Source organism: Panthera onca, chromosome B2 (assembly GCF_046562875.1).
Source record: "Panthera onca isolate mPanOnc1 chromosome B2, mPanOnc1 haplotype 2, whole genome shotgun sequence".
NCBI classification, from domain to species: domain Eukaryota; kingdom Metazoa; phylum Chordata; class Mammalia; order Carnivora; family Felidae; genus Panthera; species Panthera onca.
In genome coordinates this window covers 70,737,553-70,753,314 of record NC_138343.1, presented here as the reverse complement: position 1 = coordinate 70,753,314, position 15,762 = coordinate 70,737,553, and the positions used below count along the sequence as shown (strand labels likewise).

Sequence of the window (15,762 nt, the reverse complement as noted above, 5' to 3'; positions counted from 1 at the left end):
TCTCTCAAACAACTCTAGTGAAACAAACAAACATCATTTCTCATGCAGAAGTCATGTTGACTCATTCCATGCTAAATTATTCTCTTTTAGCTATTCAGCTATCCTACCCTTACACCAATACCTCAGAAAAATTGCAAGGCTGACTGAAACTTGAAAAGGAGGTGTGAGTTTGGACAAATCATTTAACCCCCTTGAAAAGGTATTTGGACTAGATAAGCTGTACGGTTTTTTCCAGCTCTAAAATTCTATGATCCATGATTATGGATGTAATGACTGAGACCCTCTTTTCCACTTGCTATAGGGGCCCTGCTGAGGCACTATTCCATTTATTTGATACTCTACTTACACGGATATTTGTTTTTCTTCTGATTCTTTAGGGTACAAAATAAAAGATAGAGACAAAAGACATGTAAGGAAAATGTACTAAAAAAGACATGTTAAAGTTAAGTAGCAAAGGGAATTTCAGAGGGAAAAAGAGGGATTTGATATTCACTTTAAATTAGGCTTCCTTTTTTGTTGTTGTTGTTATTATTTTGGTATTCTGTGACCTTCTTTTATTGACCATATCATTCCTTCATTTTATATTCAAATAATACTGTAACAGAATTTCCGAGAAGGCAGAGCTAATATCCAAATTTTGTGGAACATTCTGGTGTTTCTTTTAAATACAATGCATACTTTGTTTCCTTCCCTCTAATGGCAAAACCGTCAGTGTTTCCATGTGCCCATTTTAGTCCTGTCAAATTAGGCAAACTAAAATTAGGTCATTATTAGGAACCATCCTACTACACCTTCAGAAATGACCACAGTTCATCTAATAAGCACATTCTAAGAAAAAAAAAAAAACACTGTATTTATTAAATATCTGTTGTCTATTCTGAACTGTTGCATATATTGGGGATACAGAAATCCAAAATTCAGAGACTTTCCTAAAAAAACTTAGTGACTAAAAACAATATAAAACAATAATATGCCTCAAAGCTGTGCTACAAGAGACACACAGAAAACTGTTCTGGAAGCACAGAGGATGAATACCTGGTTTGTTTGCTAGGAGGAGATGCATACAGAGTTTCTCAAAGAAGCAATGGATAATTGAGTGGTGTCTTGAAAACTACATGAGAATTGGTCTGGTTTTGAGATGAAGGTTCCAGACAGAGAGACCAGCATGTGCAAAAATGAAAGAAAGGCATGTTTGGAAAACTAATTCCATATAGGAGGCATTTAGACTGCTTATGGTCCAGTGGGTAAAGTTGAGTGTGGAGAGGTTGAGACAGGCAGATTATGAGGGGTTTCACATATCCTACTACAGATCGTCCAGGGGTTCATAAAGTATCATTGATAGGTTTTAAGCAGTTGAATGGGATGATCTGATTTGTTAACTGTGCATTTCCCATCATAAGAGAACTGCTTAGAAAGGGTCCTGATGACTTTTTCCAGCTAATCAATTCCCAGGACTTAATACAGTGTCTAAAATATGGTACATATTTTACCATATTTTAAAAAAATTTCACATGATGGATCAATGAAAGAACTAAGCTACTTAGTATTTGCTTCTGGACTACATATCAAATTATTTACAGGAGTAATGATGAGATTTTCTTTAAAACATTTAGGCAAGAAAGGGGGTGGTAGGGGAGGATAGATAAAATAAGATTGTCCAAATGTAAATAATCATGAATACTGGGCATCTAGTACCCAGGGGATCATATTTCTATTTCCTTTACTTTATGTTTGATATTTTTCCATGATAAAGAAGTTTTTAAAAATTGCTCCTGAGTTAATAAGGCAACTTGATTTCTAGATTCCAAATGTTAATGTTTGAAGCATAAATATCTCAGTTAAAAAGAACTAAGCTTTTAAAGAATGATAATACATTTGTAACTTAAAAAAAATACTATAAAAATACTAAAAAATACTATAAAAAAGTACTATAAAAATTTTTGGAGTTTTAATGTAATTTTTGACACTAGATTTTTAAGTTTTCAAACTAATTGTGGCTAGAAAACTTCTTGACTCAAACCTCTTTATAGTTTATATTATAGAATTGCAACTAATCTGTTAGAATTCTTAATTTTTTTAATATGGAAATCATACCCTTATTCAAAAACGTGTTGTGAAAGAAATGCTTTCACATTAATCTATATCACATGCAATTGATTTCACAAGATTTTATGTTGTTAATTTTTCAGTTACTAAAAATAACTTGCTGGAATTTATTCCTGCTAGTATTTGTAAAATATATCCACTTAGTACTAAAAGCAATTATATTAAGACACACAAAAACATTGGGGCACCTGGCTGGCTCAGTTGGTTGGGTGTCCAACTTCGGCTCAGGTCATGATCTCGTGGTCCATGAGTTTGAGCCCCATGTCGGGCTCTGTGCTGACAGCTCAGAGCCTGGAGCCTGCTTCCGATTCTGTGTGTGTGTCTCTCTCTCTGACCCTCTCCTGCTCATGCTCTATCTCTCTCTGTCTCTCAAAGATAAATTTTTAAAAAAACACACACACACAAAAACATAGTCTACATGTATAAATGTATCATAGTTTCTATTTCAGGAATGTGAATTCATCATCGTTAAATTTGAATGGTATGTATAGCCATTGATTCTATCTCTTGCAGTCCGTTCAATAAATTGAGATATTGCTGCTGATAAAGTCAGATTTTAATAATTGACAATTTCTGGGGACTGGCCAGACTACCACCAAAACCTTTTCTTTCCAGATGCAGCCATTTTGGGGGAGGGAGGAGGGTCTCAGCTACTTCAGATTAGCTGTCATATCTGCAATCAGTGTCTGGTGAGCTGCGTATCTCCATGTGTTGTATGAAAGTACACAATGAGGGTCCAACTGCAAGCTAGTGTTTAAATGCTGGTTCTTCAGTTAATGCATGGAGAGAAAGTAAGCATGTTACAAAGAGGATTGCATAGAAGTAGGAATGGCATATGGAGACAAGGGCAGACATTAAAGGTTGACTTTTGGTCCTTGTATCACTTCAGTGTTGCCCAAGAAAAAGAAACATGGCTTCACAGAAGTGGTACATGTCACAACTTGTGATGAAGTTCTTATTTTTCTTTTTAACACTTACAAAATAAGTTTCTATCAACATATTTTCTTAATAATAAAAAGGAAAAAACTAAGAAGCCACATGAGAAACTGGCTAATTGAAAGGGAAAATGACCTTTATAATTATTCAATAGAAGAATGCTATGTTAATAGGTGTTAGGGGGAAATATCTTACTATCGTGCCATGGAAATTTGCCCTTGTGTGTTCATCAAGGATGCCTTTAAAATTTTTTTTTGGCATGATGGGATCCGGCTCTGGAAATGAAGTAAGTTTCCCATACTAAATATCTCAAAGAGGTTAAGTTAAGCACATCACAATGGGTTTTGAGTCAATGTAAGTTTTCTTCAGCCACTATTAGATTGAAAACTTTACAAACGAGAGTCTGAAAGCTGCATTAATTACTCCAAAGATTATCTCTAAAAAATCAGTAATTCCTCTAACTCAGCAAAATTTAATATCTAAAGAGGCCACATTTATCTTGACTTCAGCAAAAATGTTGAAATAAAAATTTAGTAGTACAAAAATACATAAATATACTTCAGAAACAGAAAATGCTTCCTGCTTAGCACCTCATTTCTTAAGGAAAAGTAGACAACAGAAGGCCTTTTTCTTCCTTTTCACACAAGTTGTGTAAATTATTTCCCTAGCCTTTTGTGTAAATAACCAGGAGAGCTGAAAATAAGAGATCTTGAAGATTTTAATGTGTGGCACTCTCAACTATAAGAAGCATAGATCCTCTTTATATTTTTAGAGCTCTTAGGATATATCCACATTGATTACATATCTTAATTCCTATGCTTGGTTTATCATTGGAAACTAAAGTTTCAGTGATGGAAGAGAATGAAAATTTTATGGAGACCCTGAAAAAACTGAAAATATGGGGATATTGGGGAAACACGGAAATCTTATATGTACCGAAAAACCCAAAACACTGAATGACAAAAATAAGTGTAAGGTGTAATGTATGCGAACTGGAGAGGTAAGGATGGTGAGACATTTAATGAGGCAATATATTTCTTCTTTTCCATATGATACCACTTACTCAATATTCTTAACAAAGATGTTCCCTAATGATGTTCGGTAACATCACTTCTGATAACTATTGAGAGAAAATAACACATACGTGCTTACGAGGAGATTCCATTTAAAGGCTATATTAGTTTTTCTATAAATCATTGTTATTTGATAAGTTTTGATGATCATTAAAAAATCTACTGTACCCATTTCATCTACATCTATATTTTTATGTGCTTAAATTTAAGTATGAAAACTATGACTACAATGGAATTCGTAGGTGTAATATCAAAATCAAATTGTAAGCTTTCTTAAATTTTGCGCACACACAACTCAGCTGAAAGATCTACTTGTTATCAACATTATTTTAAATTTTATAACTGTATAATAGAATACATTCTTTGTTTGAGCTAGTTAGCTAATCACCATTTCAAAAAATATAAGTATACCTATCAAAGGGACTAAAGTAACAGAAACATAAGTTAAGAAGATCTTTGCCAAGTATATATACATAAGAAGAAAAATAAAGGCAATTTACAAGGAAGGTGGTATAACTTGACAGACCTTTCTGTAGGAATTCGGAAAATGGAAACACTTTTTTTTTTTTTTTTTTTTTACAAAGTCAGTTTAAATCTAAATTGGCTTCATTCTCAATTTTGACTTGTATCTTACTTTTATAATATCTTACTCTCATATTTGAGTATCAGGTCAGACTTTTGGGCATTCTGTCAGTAAGATCTTACTCTTTAAACAACCATTCTCCTTCTTCATCAACAGTATTTACTTTGTGTCCTTGATTCTGAGTGTTCTTTATCATGTAGAGATTACTCACTGTCATATAAATCCCCCCCCCCCCCCCGCCTTTCTTCCCATATAAATACTTTTTCTTCTTTGGGGTTTTCAAAGTTTATGAATTCAGGCATATGGAAAGGCAAGTGACTACTTACCTCTTGTCCTCAAATCCCATCTTTAAATCACATTCATAATAGCATGTTTTATCTAAGACACCACCACTAGCAACTTTCGAAGCCTCTGCATCTCTTCCCCAGAGTCTACCTTCCCGTTTCCACCGTTCTGTGTTCAGTCCAGCCCACTCTTGATCCATCAGACATCTGCATATGATAGAACATGCCTACAGACTTCTCCTTTAAGTTTCCTCCCATCTGGAATAGCTTTTTCTACTTCATCCACTGTGCTGCTCCAAATCTTGTGGGAATATGTTCTAAAATTGCTTTTCTTCTTTAATCTTTGTAATTGTACTGTTAACTCATGCATGTTGTTAAAAAAATAAATAAGTCCATGAAGATGTGTATTTTTTGTGTAAACCAAGACTTACATATAAAATATGTAAGCTACTAGGATTATTTAATTTGGAGGAAAATTATTTGAATGGAAGTTTTTTGAATGGTGAATTACTAATAACATTCAAATAAGTAAGGAATTATACAATTGTTGGTAAACAACTAATTTTTGTTACATATTAAAAGGAATTGTGCTCTAACATAAGTAAAAAGATTTTTCAATGAGATACAGGGAGGCGATATAAATTGTTAAATAATGGATTGGTTTATTAAAGCTGGTTATCTTTTTCTTTCTGGAGTAGCCAAAGAGTATATCTGCTCATATGTTTCAAATTTGATATACATCCAAGCTTTGTGAAGGAAGAATGTCTGTGTAGAGAGAAAGTCAAACAGACATGGACAGAAACATACAGTATCAGGGAGCAAGCCAGGAGGAGGAGTGGGGTGTGTTAAATAAGACTCTATTGATAGTTGTGTGTTGTTGTTAGGGCAGATGAGTATTAAAAAAGAAGGTATTTTCTGAAGAAGAATGCTTTCTACTTTTCCATTTCTACACTTTATAGGATGAAGCTTTTGCTATAAAATAAAAGCACAACATCAAAATAAAAACAAGACTTAATATATAATTTCAAAAGTTGTGTTTGCAGAATCTTTTTGGAGTTATGTATTATTTCATCATCCTACTGGAGACAAACCAAATTTCATAAAGGTAGTGGGATCTTTTCATTTATAAATATCATCCTATCTTGTTCTAGGAAGGACTTAAATGGCAACATTTGATTATTTCATTAGAATAATAGCTTATCATGATCAAGACAAACTTTTTAAGTGTTTATCTTGTTTCATGTGATGCCAAATGAATTTTACAGAAACTGACTTTTCAAGAAAAGTTCATAATTCTCCGAAACATAGTGTATTAGATAAATACATTTGTTGTTAGCTTTTCAAACTTTTACTATTTTTGTTAGCCTTCTAATATAAAAGGCATGGAAATCTTTTTAAGTTGGCATTTTATTTTTGAAGTCCATGAAAAAGTTAAAATAATCAACAAAAAGGGATATAGATGGAATCTGAGCTATCCTCACATGCAAAAGAGTTAATACTGGAAGAAGAAGTGCAAGGTCCATGGCCTTGGGAACTAAAGTATAGGACTTCAAGGTCAGACTTTCTATCTGGTATGTACAGACTTTCTGCATACATATGCACAATAAGTGACTTAATGTAAACCTTATAGTTAATTGATGATGCCAGAATCCAGAAATGTGTTTCATGTTTAAAGAAATTAAAAAATTATAAGGGAGTATTTGTTACATTTGAAGAACTTAGAAAAATCCAATTTAACATCTACTGTTAAAAACAAACAGTTTATTTGGTTGTAAAAAAGTTTTAATTTTTAGCTGGTAACCTGTATTTTCTTGTAACAGACTGATGGTAATAAATTAATTCAAAGACAAGCTTACAAATGTCTTCAAATTAGGTATTTGAAAAAGAAACCATAAACATTGTCCAAGGTTAGTCAAAATGACAAGAGCATCATTTCCAGAAAACTTAGAAGGGAAATTTTCCTTAACAATTTTTTAGGAGCTAAGGACTGGTAGCAAGCTTAGGAAAAGTTTTCGTGGCTTCTAAATGAAAAGCATACATGAGATAATCATACTAGCTTTCCATGTTTACATAACACTCGCAAGACATATATGGAAAACTTTACCCAGAGTAATTTTATATTCCATGCCATAATTTGGTTTATTTTCCTTTGCAAGGACAAAACATCTATTAGTAAGAATCAGACTAATACAAATATTTCAAAACCACAAGATTATGACTATAATTTTTAGTTCCTAAAATCTGTTTGTAAGAACATCATGATGATATAAAATATCACAATTATTCGAAGAATATAAGACTTTTTAAAAAGTTAAAATAGAAAGCATCAGTCATAGAAACAAATAGAATTGCAAAAAGGTATATTAAATGTCTGTCTTTTCAAAGCTAACTATCTAGAAGCAAGCCACTTACCTACAATAGATAGAATGGAATTCATGTCTATAAAAATGCAAATATTTTCAATATTTGAAGGATAGCCATTTCAATAAATACAGTAGCTCTGATAACCAGGCTGCAGTAGGACGAGTCATGGTAACTTCTCTTTTTTATTCGATTAAGATTGTTCTAAAAGGCAATTTTTACATCCTATCATTCCAAAGAGGTTAAGGCTTTTTTTCTTCTTCCTCACATGTAGGATGATTTCTGGATATTTAGTATAGGGCATCACACCGGTTCAGTCTTGCAGTGCAACACAAGGCAGTTGCAGCAAGTATTTCCCACTAGTAATGTAAGGAGCTAGGAGGGAACAAGGCTTGAGGAAACAATCTAGAAAACCATAATACAGCTTGTTGGTCCTTTACCCACAAATAACCTTTTTAGACCAGATACATAAAACGCAGTTTATTATCTAAAATTTTAAAGGGGAATCTTTTGTTAAATGTTAACAAAGAACGACTATCCTAATTCCCTTTAAAATGCAACCCTTAAAAAAATCAACTATCAAGTCTTTTTGAAAAGTGCTTAAATCATCTGGAGATAAAAATCACTTGGTGTCCTTGTTTTCTAACAAATGGCTTTTTCCATTGTTTCCATTAATTTCACCCATATTCGTTTTTTAAATAACAAGGCCCTTACCCTCATCAGCAAAACACAGATGTATGATTTAGCATATAAAACCGGTAATTACCTACTAATTTACGAAAGATTAATTTTTTCTCTTTTCGTCAGTTTTCAAGAAGTCTTCCCGTGATTAACTGTAAACAGGAATGGTTTACACCTCAAATTAGAAGCCATTAATTAGCATGACGAAGTCAACTGCAAGATACACAGATAATTTAAATTATTTAATCACTAATCACCTTGGTTAAACTGTAGTATACTCTTTCAATATCCTTCGGTAGGGTATTGATCTGTCAGTAAATTACCTCCCGATCAGTTAGAGATAAATATTAGCGTTCTTTCCTTTCTCTCAGCTTTACATTATTCCTTCTTGTAAATACTTAAAAAACCTTTAAGGTTCTTTAATCCCAAGTCGCTAATTAGCCATCACTAGCCTTTTTGTAACCAGGAAAAAGAGTATCTGAAGTACAGATCAGGAGTTCGCTTTGCCCGTAAACAATAAAATAAATTAAAATAAAACATCTTTAAAATGTAAAATGCTTAAGGCAACGGCAATAATAAAAGATATACGCAGAGGTGGCTTCGGCAAATAACGGGCTTGCAAACGCCAAGTGCTTAACAAAAAAAGCCGAACCTCTATTGCAATATACAGCACTCCAATAAATTACACAACACTTTGCATAGGCTGCAGAAATAACGCAGGACAAGACTTACACAGATGCCAATCCGCAGCATTTATACACATGCACATGGCAAGAGACAGAAACCAAACACTATCATTCAACTCGGGCCGGGGAGCGCGATCCCGAGTTTGCCCAGCGCGAGAGGGCTCTCTGCGTGTGTGTCTGTGTGCGCGCGTGAGAGTGAGACCCATCCTCGGGGCATTTCCCCTCTTTGGGCAGTTTTGCTTCATTTGTTTCCCATTTCTGCTACATAGAAACTAACTTCCATCTCAGCCCCAGCCAGCGCCACTGAATAGAGCCTGTGCTGCGGCTTCGTGTGCGTCAGATCCCTCCGCGGAGCCGTCCCCGGCCCCCTCCCTCCCGCGGTCGGCCTCCACAGAGAAAGCGCCTTTCAGCCAACCGGCGGCTCCGACTCCGACATCTTCTCCGACTGGAAATAAATAAATAAATCGCACCTTTGGCCGGGGAGGAAAGGGCAGGGGTCTCGTCACACTGGGCGCGGGGGCGCTGGGCGCGGGGCCGGAGGCACTCTTTTTTGCGCCGGGGGGCGGGGGCGCGGGCCGAGGACCGGGCCAAGCCCGGGCCGCGAAGGCGGCGGACTCCTTTCTGCGGCGGAGGGATCCGCGGCGGAGGCGGCGGCGGCCGTAGCCGCTGCCTGAGAGTTGTTGTTTCCTCCTCCTCCTCCTCCGCCTCCGCCGCCGTTGCTTGAATGGTGGAGCCGAGGCTGGGCTCGTGAACACACACTGACAGCTATAGGGCAGGCGGCGGCACCATCCCCGCTTCCCCTCGGCGGCGGGGTGTCCCGCCGGCGGCCCTGAAGTGACCCATAAACATGTCTTGTGAGAGGAAAGGCCTCTCGGAGCTGCGATCGGGTAAGTCGGGGGGCTGCTGGGGCCGCTGGCACGGGGCGATTCCGCCCGCGGTCCCCCGCCCCCCGCCGCCCGGCCGCTAAGCCTGTGTGTCTCCCCGTTCCCCTCTCCCGCGCAGAGCTCTACTTCCTCATCGCCCGGTTCCTGGAAGATGGACCCTGTCAGCAGGCGGCTCAGGTACGGCGGCGCGCGGCGCGCGGCGCGGGCCGAGCCGGCGCTCGCCGCTCGCGGGCGTGGGGGAGGGCGGCGGCGGCGGCGGCGGGGCTGCGGCCCGGGGCGCGGGGCTCAGCTCTCCCCGCTTTGTTGTTGCAGGTGCTGATCCGCGAGGTGGCCGAGAAGGAGGTAAGGGCGGCGGCGGCCCGGCGCGTCTCGCCGCCGCGCGGCCGCCTCTGGGCCGTGCCGCCGCCACCGCCGCCGCTGGGGCGCGGGGCGCGGGGTTCGGGGTCCCCGCCGGGGCGCGGGGCGGGCGGGGGAGGGGAGCTGGCGGGCCCGGGCTGGGGGCCGGGCTCACGGGGCGTCCTCTCCCCGCAGCTGCTGCCCCGCCGCACCGACTGGACCGGGAAGGAGCATCCCAGGACCTACCAGAATCTGGTGAGACATTCACGTCGCGGAGCAAAGAAACTTTTCCCCGAGTCGAATAAAAATTGAATTTCCCGCAATTTTTTACAGAGACAAAAACTTGGCCCCAGAACGTGAAAGCTCCAAAGGCCACGGGGAGGGTTGGGAGGCCGGCGCGGGGGCTTCGGGGGGCAGTGGTCGGGGGGACACGCACCCCGAGGCCGCAGGGGCTGCCAACAATTTATTTGTGATATTTTGTTAATGTACTAGAAATAAAGATACGTCATGAGTGTTGTGCAGTGCAAGGCCGGAGGAGGAGGGGCCGGCGCGCGCGTCCGTGCGGGCGCGGGGGCGCGCGCGAGGCGGCGGCGGCGGCGGCGGGAGCGGCGCGAGGAAGGAGGGCGCGCTTGCTCGCTCGCTCGCTCGCTTGCTCTGCACGCGCGGTCGGCTCGGCTTTCTCCTGCCCCACACAATAGCTGGTGACTAACTGCTCCGAAGTGGCATTAGCATTTCACAAGCAGGCTATTCAGCCGCAGCGGAACCGTAGCAAGGCGTTATTTTTTTTTTCCTCTCTCGATTCTTTTGCTTTCCTTAAATTCAGAGCTAGGCTTTTTGTTTGAGGGGTTCGGATGTATGATGACACTCGGCCGGAGGCTCCTCTTGCTTTTTTCCAAAACACATTCGCAGAAGTGTAAAAGCCTGTAACCCCCCTGAAAGCCAGAAGTTTAACCGGCTTTTTCTAATTTTGCTGATTCTCGTGCTATTCCGCGATTTCAGTAAAAACTGTTATTGGAAGTCACTGAAGAGTTTTGATTTTTACGCTTACATTTATTGTGGTATGGAACTTGGCAAGTAAAAGTTTTCCAGCTTATATTGGGATGCATTTTGTTTAATAGCTTGAAAAGTAGCTATTTTTTTTAATTTTGTGGGGTTTCACAGTGACTATGTTAGTAATTTCTAAACATGGTCTTATGAAAGTGGACCTGTTGTGGCTGGACGAGTAACGTATTTGTGTTCGGTAGTTGTATTTTTTCATATTGTCTCTCCTAAACCGATTTAGGTTGTTCGTATGAATATGTGTGTCTGGAGCAGTAAAAGCAATCACACGGCGGGGGTGGTGGGGGCGCTTAATCTGTGCAGTGCAACTGACTCGGAACTGATGTTTTGAGGTGGTTCTAACGAGTATAACGTTATTTCATGAGGGCTTCTGAAACGATTAGGAAGTTTCACCTACCTTGGAATTGAATGTCTTCTGTGAGGTGAAAGCATGACAAGATTTTGGTGGCATTTGTTTCATTTGGATGTAGAACATCTAACTTTTGAGTTTAAATCTCTTACGATTTAATATAGATTAAGCGTCCATTAGGTTTAGGAAATTTAATGGAGCCTTAACAATATATTTATTTCCACACTCTGTTTTCAAGTAGTGATCGAGGCTTTCATTAAATACTTTGCTACAGTGAATGCAGGGAGTTTGAAGCAAACTCTAAGATTCAGTGCCTGCAATATTTTAATTTGGGGGGGGGGTGTAAATATTTGACAAAATCCTAAGTGCGTTCCTTGACTTGTTACTTGAAAAAATTATGGAGCTTATAGTATTCTGTTTTTAAGAATTGGGCAGATTTTACAAAACTCATTCTTGCATCTCATAAAAACCTCAGTCACTGAAGATTGCTGTTTTCTTGTAAAATTAAAATGTGATATTACTGCATTTTTAAAATGAAGCAGCTGATGGTATTTTGCTAAATTATGGGAATGTGTAATACTTGCATGAATATCATGTTTTCTCCAGTAAAAACAGGGGCACTAATGTTCATTTTTAGTTTCTTGAGAGGGTTTTTCATTTCATATATTAATAAAATGAATTTATATTCCTTGTCTCTTTAACAGATTTAGAATAGTAAGTGGTGTCTTCTTTAGTGTGTTATTTTTCAAAATCCACCTATTTTGCATGGAAGTGGGGTTTTTTGCCTGGAGTGTTTTCTCCTTTTACCAGAACAGTCATCTTGGCATACTTAAGAGGCAGTTAAGAATTCTCGTTAAAATGTAAGAGTTCCTGGTTCATTTTCTCTTTTTGTTCATTCAGCATATTGTTCACTCCATATCTACTGGATAAAAGACACCTTTTGAAGTGCTTTTATATCCATCAAACTATATAACTAGGTGTGTGGGTATTTGGTTTAACTTAATTTGGGTTTTTGAAATTCAGTTAGCTCTAAGACATTTTGGAACACCATATGTCTAGGTGAGCACATGCAAAATCTCTTGTATAATGTTCTCTATTGTCTTAATTTATTCTTATGACTTAAAAAACTTCGTTGCCTTCAAGTTGAATTTACTTAACATTGGTTTTAAGTTAATTTGGTGAGTGAAACCAAAATAATAACTATTATTTGTGGTTTCAGTAGTGTCTATCTCTATCTGGAAATATGTTGCTCTGTTAACTGATAAATTGACTAATATGTTAAGTGGAAGAATATATATGTCAGATTTAAATTTCTAGAAAACCTCAAATTACAGCTATTTAACATAGATCAGCATCTGTAGTCAGCCTACATGTAAATCACAGCAATTGAGTTTTGACCAAGAGGAAAGTGGAGTTTTAAGAGCACTTTTAAAGGATTACAGGTTTAAAAAAAAAAAAGGATGCATTTATTGCAAGTGTGATAAAGTTATTATAAAACATCATTGTATTACCATCTACCTTAAGATTTAAAACATTTTTAAGATTGAATGGAATTTGATACAAAGTGAAATGGTTTGTTTCTTATATGTTTAATCAGAGTTTATATTTTTAAAAATAGGTTGGTCTTAAAGCAAAAGGGTATATTATAAGCTTTCATCAGAATTGTTATTTTTTAAACGGAGCCAAGCATAGGTAACTTTTTATAGAACAGGAAAACTCAGATAATTTTTGGGCAAAGAGAAAGCTTTGTCATTTATTTCTTATTTTGAATAGTGAAATTAGTTGGTGTATTAAGTTTTTCTGTCTAGTTGTCACTTTAGTTAGTGGTGATTGCATACTTACGGGATCTTGAGGCAGAATCTTTATAAACACTTTTTACCAAATTTGGGATTCTGATTACATTTCTTGCTTACATGGCTGTTTTGTTTTGTTTGTATACATATACATATATATATATGTATATGTGTATGTATATGTATATATATAAAAACTGGGTTCATGTTAAACCCAGTTAAAATGTTAAATGTTAAAAATGATGTAATTTTTATTTTATGTAGTGGTATTTGCTTTTCCTAAAATCATTCCACTTACTAGAAATTTTTCTATTCAAATGAAAGGATTGGGAGTTAGATATGGATTGTGATTTTAGTCCTGTCAGCAGTTAGCCTGCAGGTTACCTCAAGCAGTTACGGAATTTCTCTGGGTCCCAGTTAGCTCATTTGTAAAATGAGTGAATTGAAATTTTTGTAATCTGAAAATTGATTTTGAACAAGAAATAACAATACATTGTCTCTAAAAGCTCAACTCTTTCATTTTGTTGATGGTTATCCAAAACACAAAAAAGTAGATACGGAGAAAACCTACAGATTAGAAAATTATATAAATGCTTTTTATAGTGCCATTCTTAGGTTGTAGTATATTTCTTCTTAGAGACAGGTGAATATTTTTGATACCCTACCCACATTGTAGACTGCCTCTTTACTGTGTAATTAGTATATTTTTCTCCATGGTTTAAGTACTAGTTTTCATAAATTATTGCTAGTCTTAAATTCAGAGAAGAATAAGAACCATGAATAAGATATATTTAAGTATAGATCATAAGTGTGCATGTATTTAGAGTATGCTGATTAATGTGAAAGTTAAGATTCAAAACCTAGGAGACAAGTTTTAGAAAAAAACCAAAAACATGTTTTTGAATGAGGTATTTTTGTTCTATATTGAAGATAATACGGCACTTTTAAAACTTAACCAGTAAAATTTTGGGGGTGGGGGATGACGAGTAATGAAGTGAATGTGCAGAATAGAGTTACATTTCGTTTTTTAATAGAGTATCAGTGAAATAGTAAGATTTGCTTGGTAGTCGCTAAAACACAGCTTTTGTATCCTATAGTCCTTGGGGTGCCTGGGTGGTTCAGTCAGCTGTGTCCGACTTGATTTTGGCTAAGGTCACGATCTTACCGTTGATGGATTCGAGCCCCTCATCGGGCTCTGCGCTTATAGCACAGAGCCTGCTTGGGATTCTCTCTATCTCAAAATAAATTAAACTTAAAAAAAAAAATCTCCTAATTCTTTTAATGAAAACTACAAAGTTAACATGTTAGGGAAACATGCTGAAGGGCTGAAATGGGCAAAACTTGATCCTTTCTTATCTATGCAGTTATTCTGTTGGTATATATACCATTATTTTAAGAAGTTGGAGGCATTTACAAATATTTTTAAAGGAAACAAAGTACCCGTTAAATTCTTTATACTCCCAAATGATTGTAAAGTGGCCTGAACATAAGGAGGAGTTGGATTATCCCATCGCCAACTACATAATGGTGTTTTACATGACTGTAATGAGGCAGAATAGTACTGCAGGAGCTTGTTTCCAGTCTGTAAAATGGGCTAAAAATAGCCCTATTTTGTAGGATTCGGTGACTGATAACTGACTGGCACAAATCAAGTACGACGTAAAGGTTTGTGTTTGCAATTATCAGGACTTTAATCGTGGTAGTAAAGGTTCCAATTATAGTTTTATGATGCATTAAAGTTTAAGAAAAACATCTTTATTTGAGAAGTAAGTATGCATAATTTTCTGAACATAGCAGCTGCAGCGTAAGAAAGACCGCTTTAAAACTTCAGAAGATACTATCGGTAGAATTATATTGTAGATCCAATAATTAAGTCTAAGGTAGCAAAAAGTATAATAAATACCAAAAGTAAATAATTTTTAAAACATTGTGGCTAGAATTCTAGAAAAAAGTTGGTGGTCTGTATAGTGATTCTATGACTGTTTTTTGTGGACTAATTAACATTAAAAAATGTTTGGGTAGTTGAAGTATCCAAAACTGGTTAGAGAATACATGAAACTTTTTCTTTTGGTAGTCAGATGACATTTAGGGATTTGTGAAGGGAACTTGGCTGTTGCTTCTGTCTCCTTCTGTTCAAAGATTTGTATAATTTAAACTCCTCACAATGGTTTGTATTTTTGAAATTGTCAGAGAGGACATGTTTTGTCAGTCTGGTTTAAAGTTACATGTTTTAAACAGAGCTTAATACAGACTTTTTGAATTAATCTTTAAGTGAGCACTAGGTTAAATTAATCCTATGAATGCCAATTTTTTAATCCACTCAGAATTCCTTTGTCAGATCACAAGTTTTTGTTTCTTTTATGTAGAAGCACCTTATCTAGTCTACTGCAGTCATTTTTCTTTTTCCCAAATTTTATAGTTACCTGTCATTGTCACTGCAGAATTGTAACAGATAAAATTGCATCCTACACAACTTGTTCTGGACAAGTAATACCAGACAGGTTAATTTCATTCTTGTAGTTTCCCTGTTTAGGTTTCTGAATTCACAGAAAAGTGTATGTAATACTAATAAGCAAAGTGGACGTTAGTTAACAGTACTAAGTATCCATTTTAATGGGCTTTTTAATTATA

At 37.2% G+C, this 15,762-nt stretch overlaps 1 protein-coding gene and 1 long non-coding RNA gene across 5 annotated transcripts in view; one reads left to right on the top strand and one right to left on the bottom strand.

Moving 5' to 3' along the window:
* Window positions 1-9,285, bottom strand: part of LOC132667305 (uncharacterized) — an 84,599-nt gene extending 75,314 nt beyond the window's left edge. The window contains exon 1 of the long non-coding RNA XR_013555677.1: window positions 9,181-9,285. This is a non-coding gene — a long non-coding RNA (uncharacterized LOC132667305). The remainder of the gene's footprint in view (window positions 1-9,180) is intronic.
* A 128-nt stretch (window positions 9,286-9,413) lies between these two features.
* PHIP (PHIP subunit of CUL4-Ring ligase complex) overlaps window positions 9,414-15,762 on the top strand; it is a 152,291-nt gene continuing 145,942 nt past the window's right edge. For 3 of the 4 annotated variants that reach the window (XM_060615999.3, XM_060616000.3, XM_060615998.3), the window contains exons 1-4: window positions 9,415-9,597; window positions 9,713-9,771; window positions 9,907-9,936; window positions 10,126-10,185. In XM_060615999.3, coding sequence (XP_060471982.1) covers window positions 9,558-9,597; window positions 9,713-9,771; window positions 9,907-9,936; window positions 10,126-10,185 — 189 coding nt within the window. In that variant the 5' untranslated portion in view covers window positions 9,415-9,557. Of the gene's footprint in view, window positions 9,598-9,712; window positions 9,772-9,906; window positions 9,937-10,125; window positions 10,186-15,762 lie in introns of all 4 variants that reach the window. The other variant, XM_060616001.3, reaches the window with a different exon arrangement.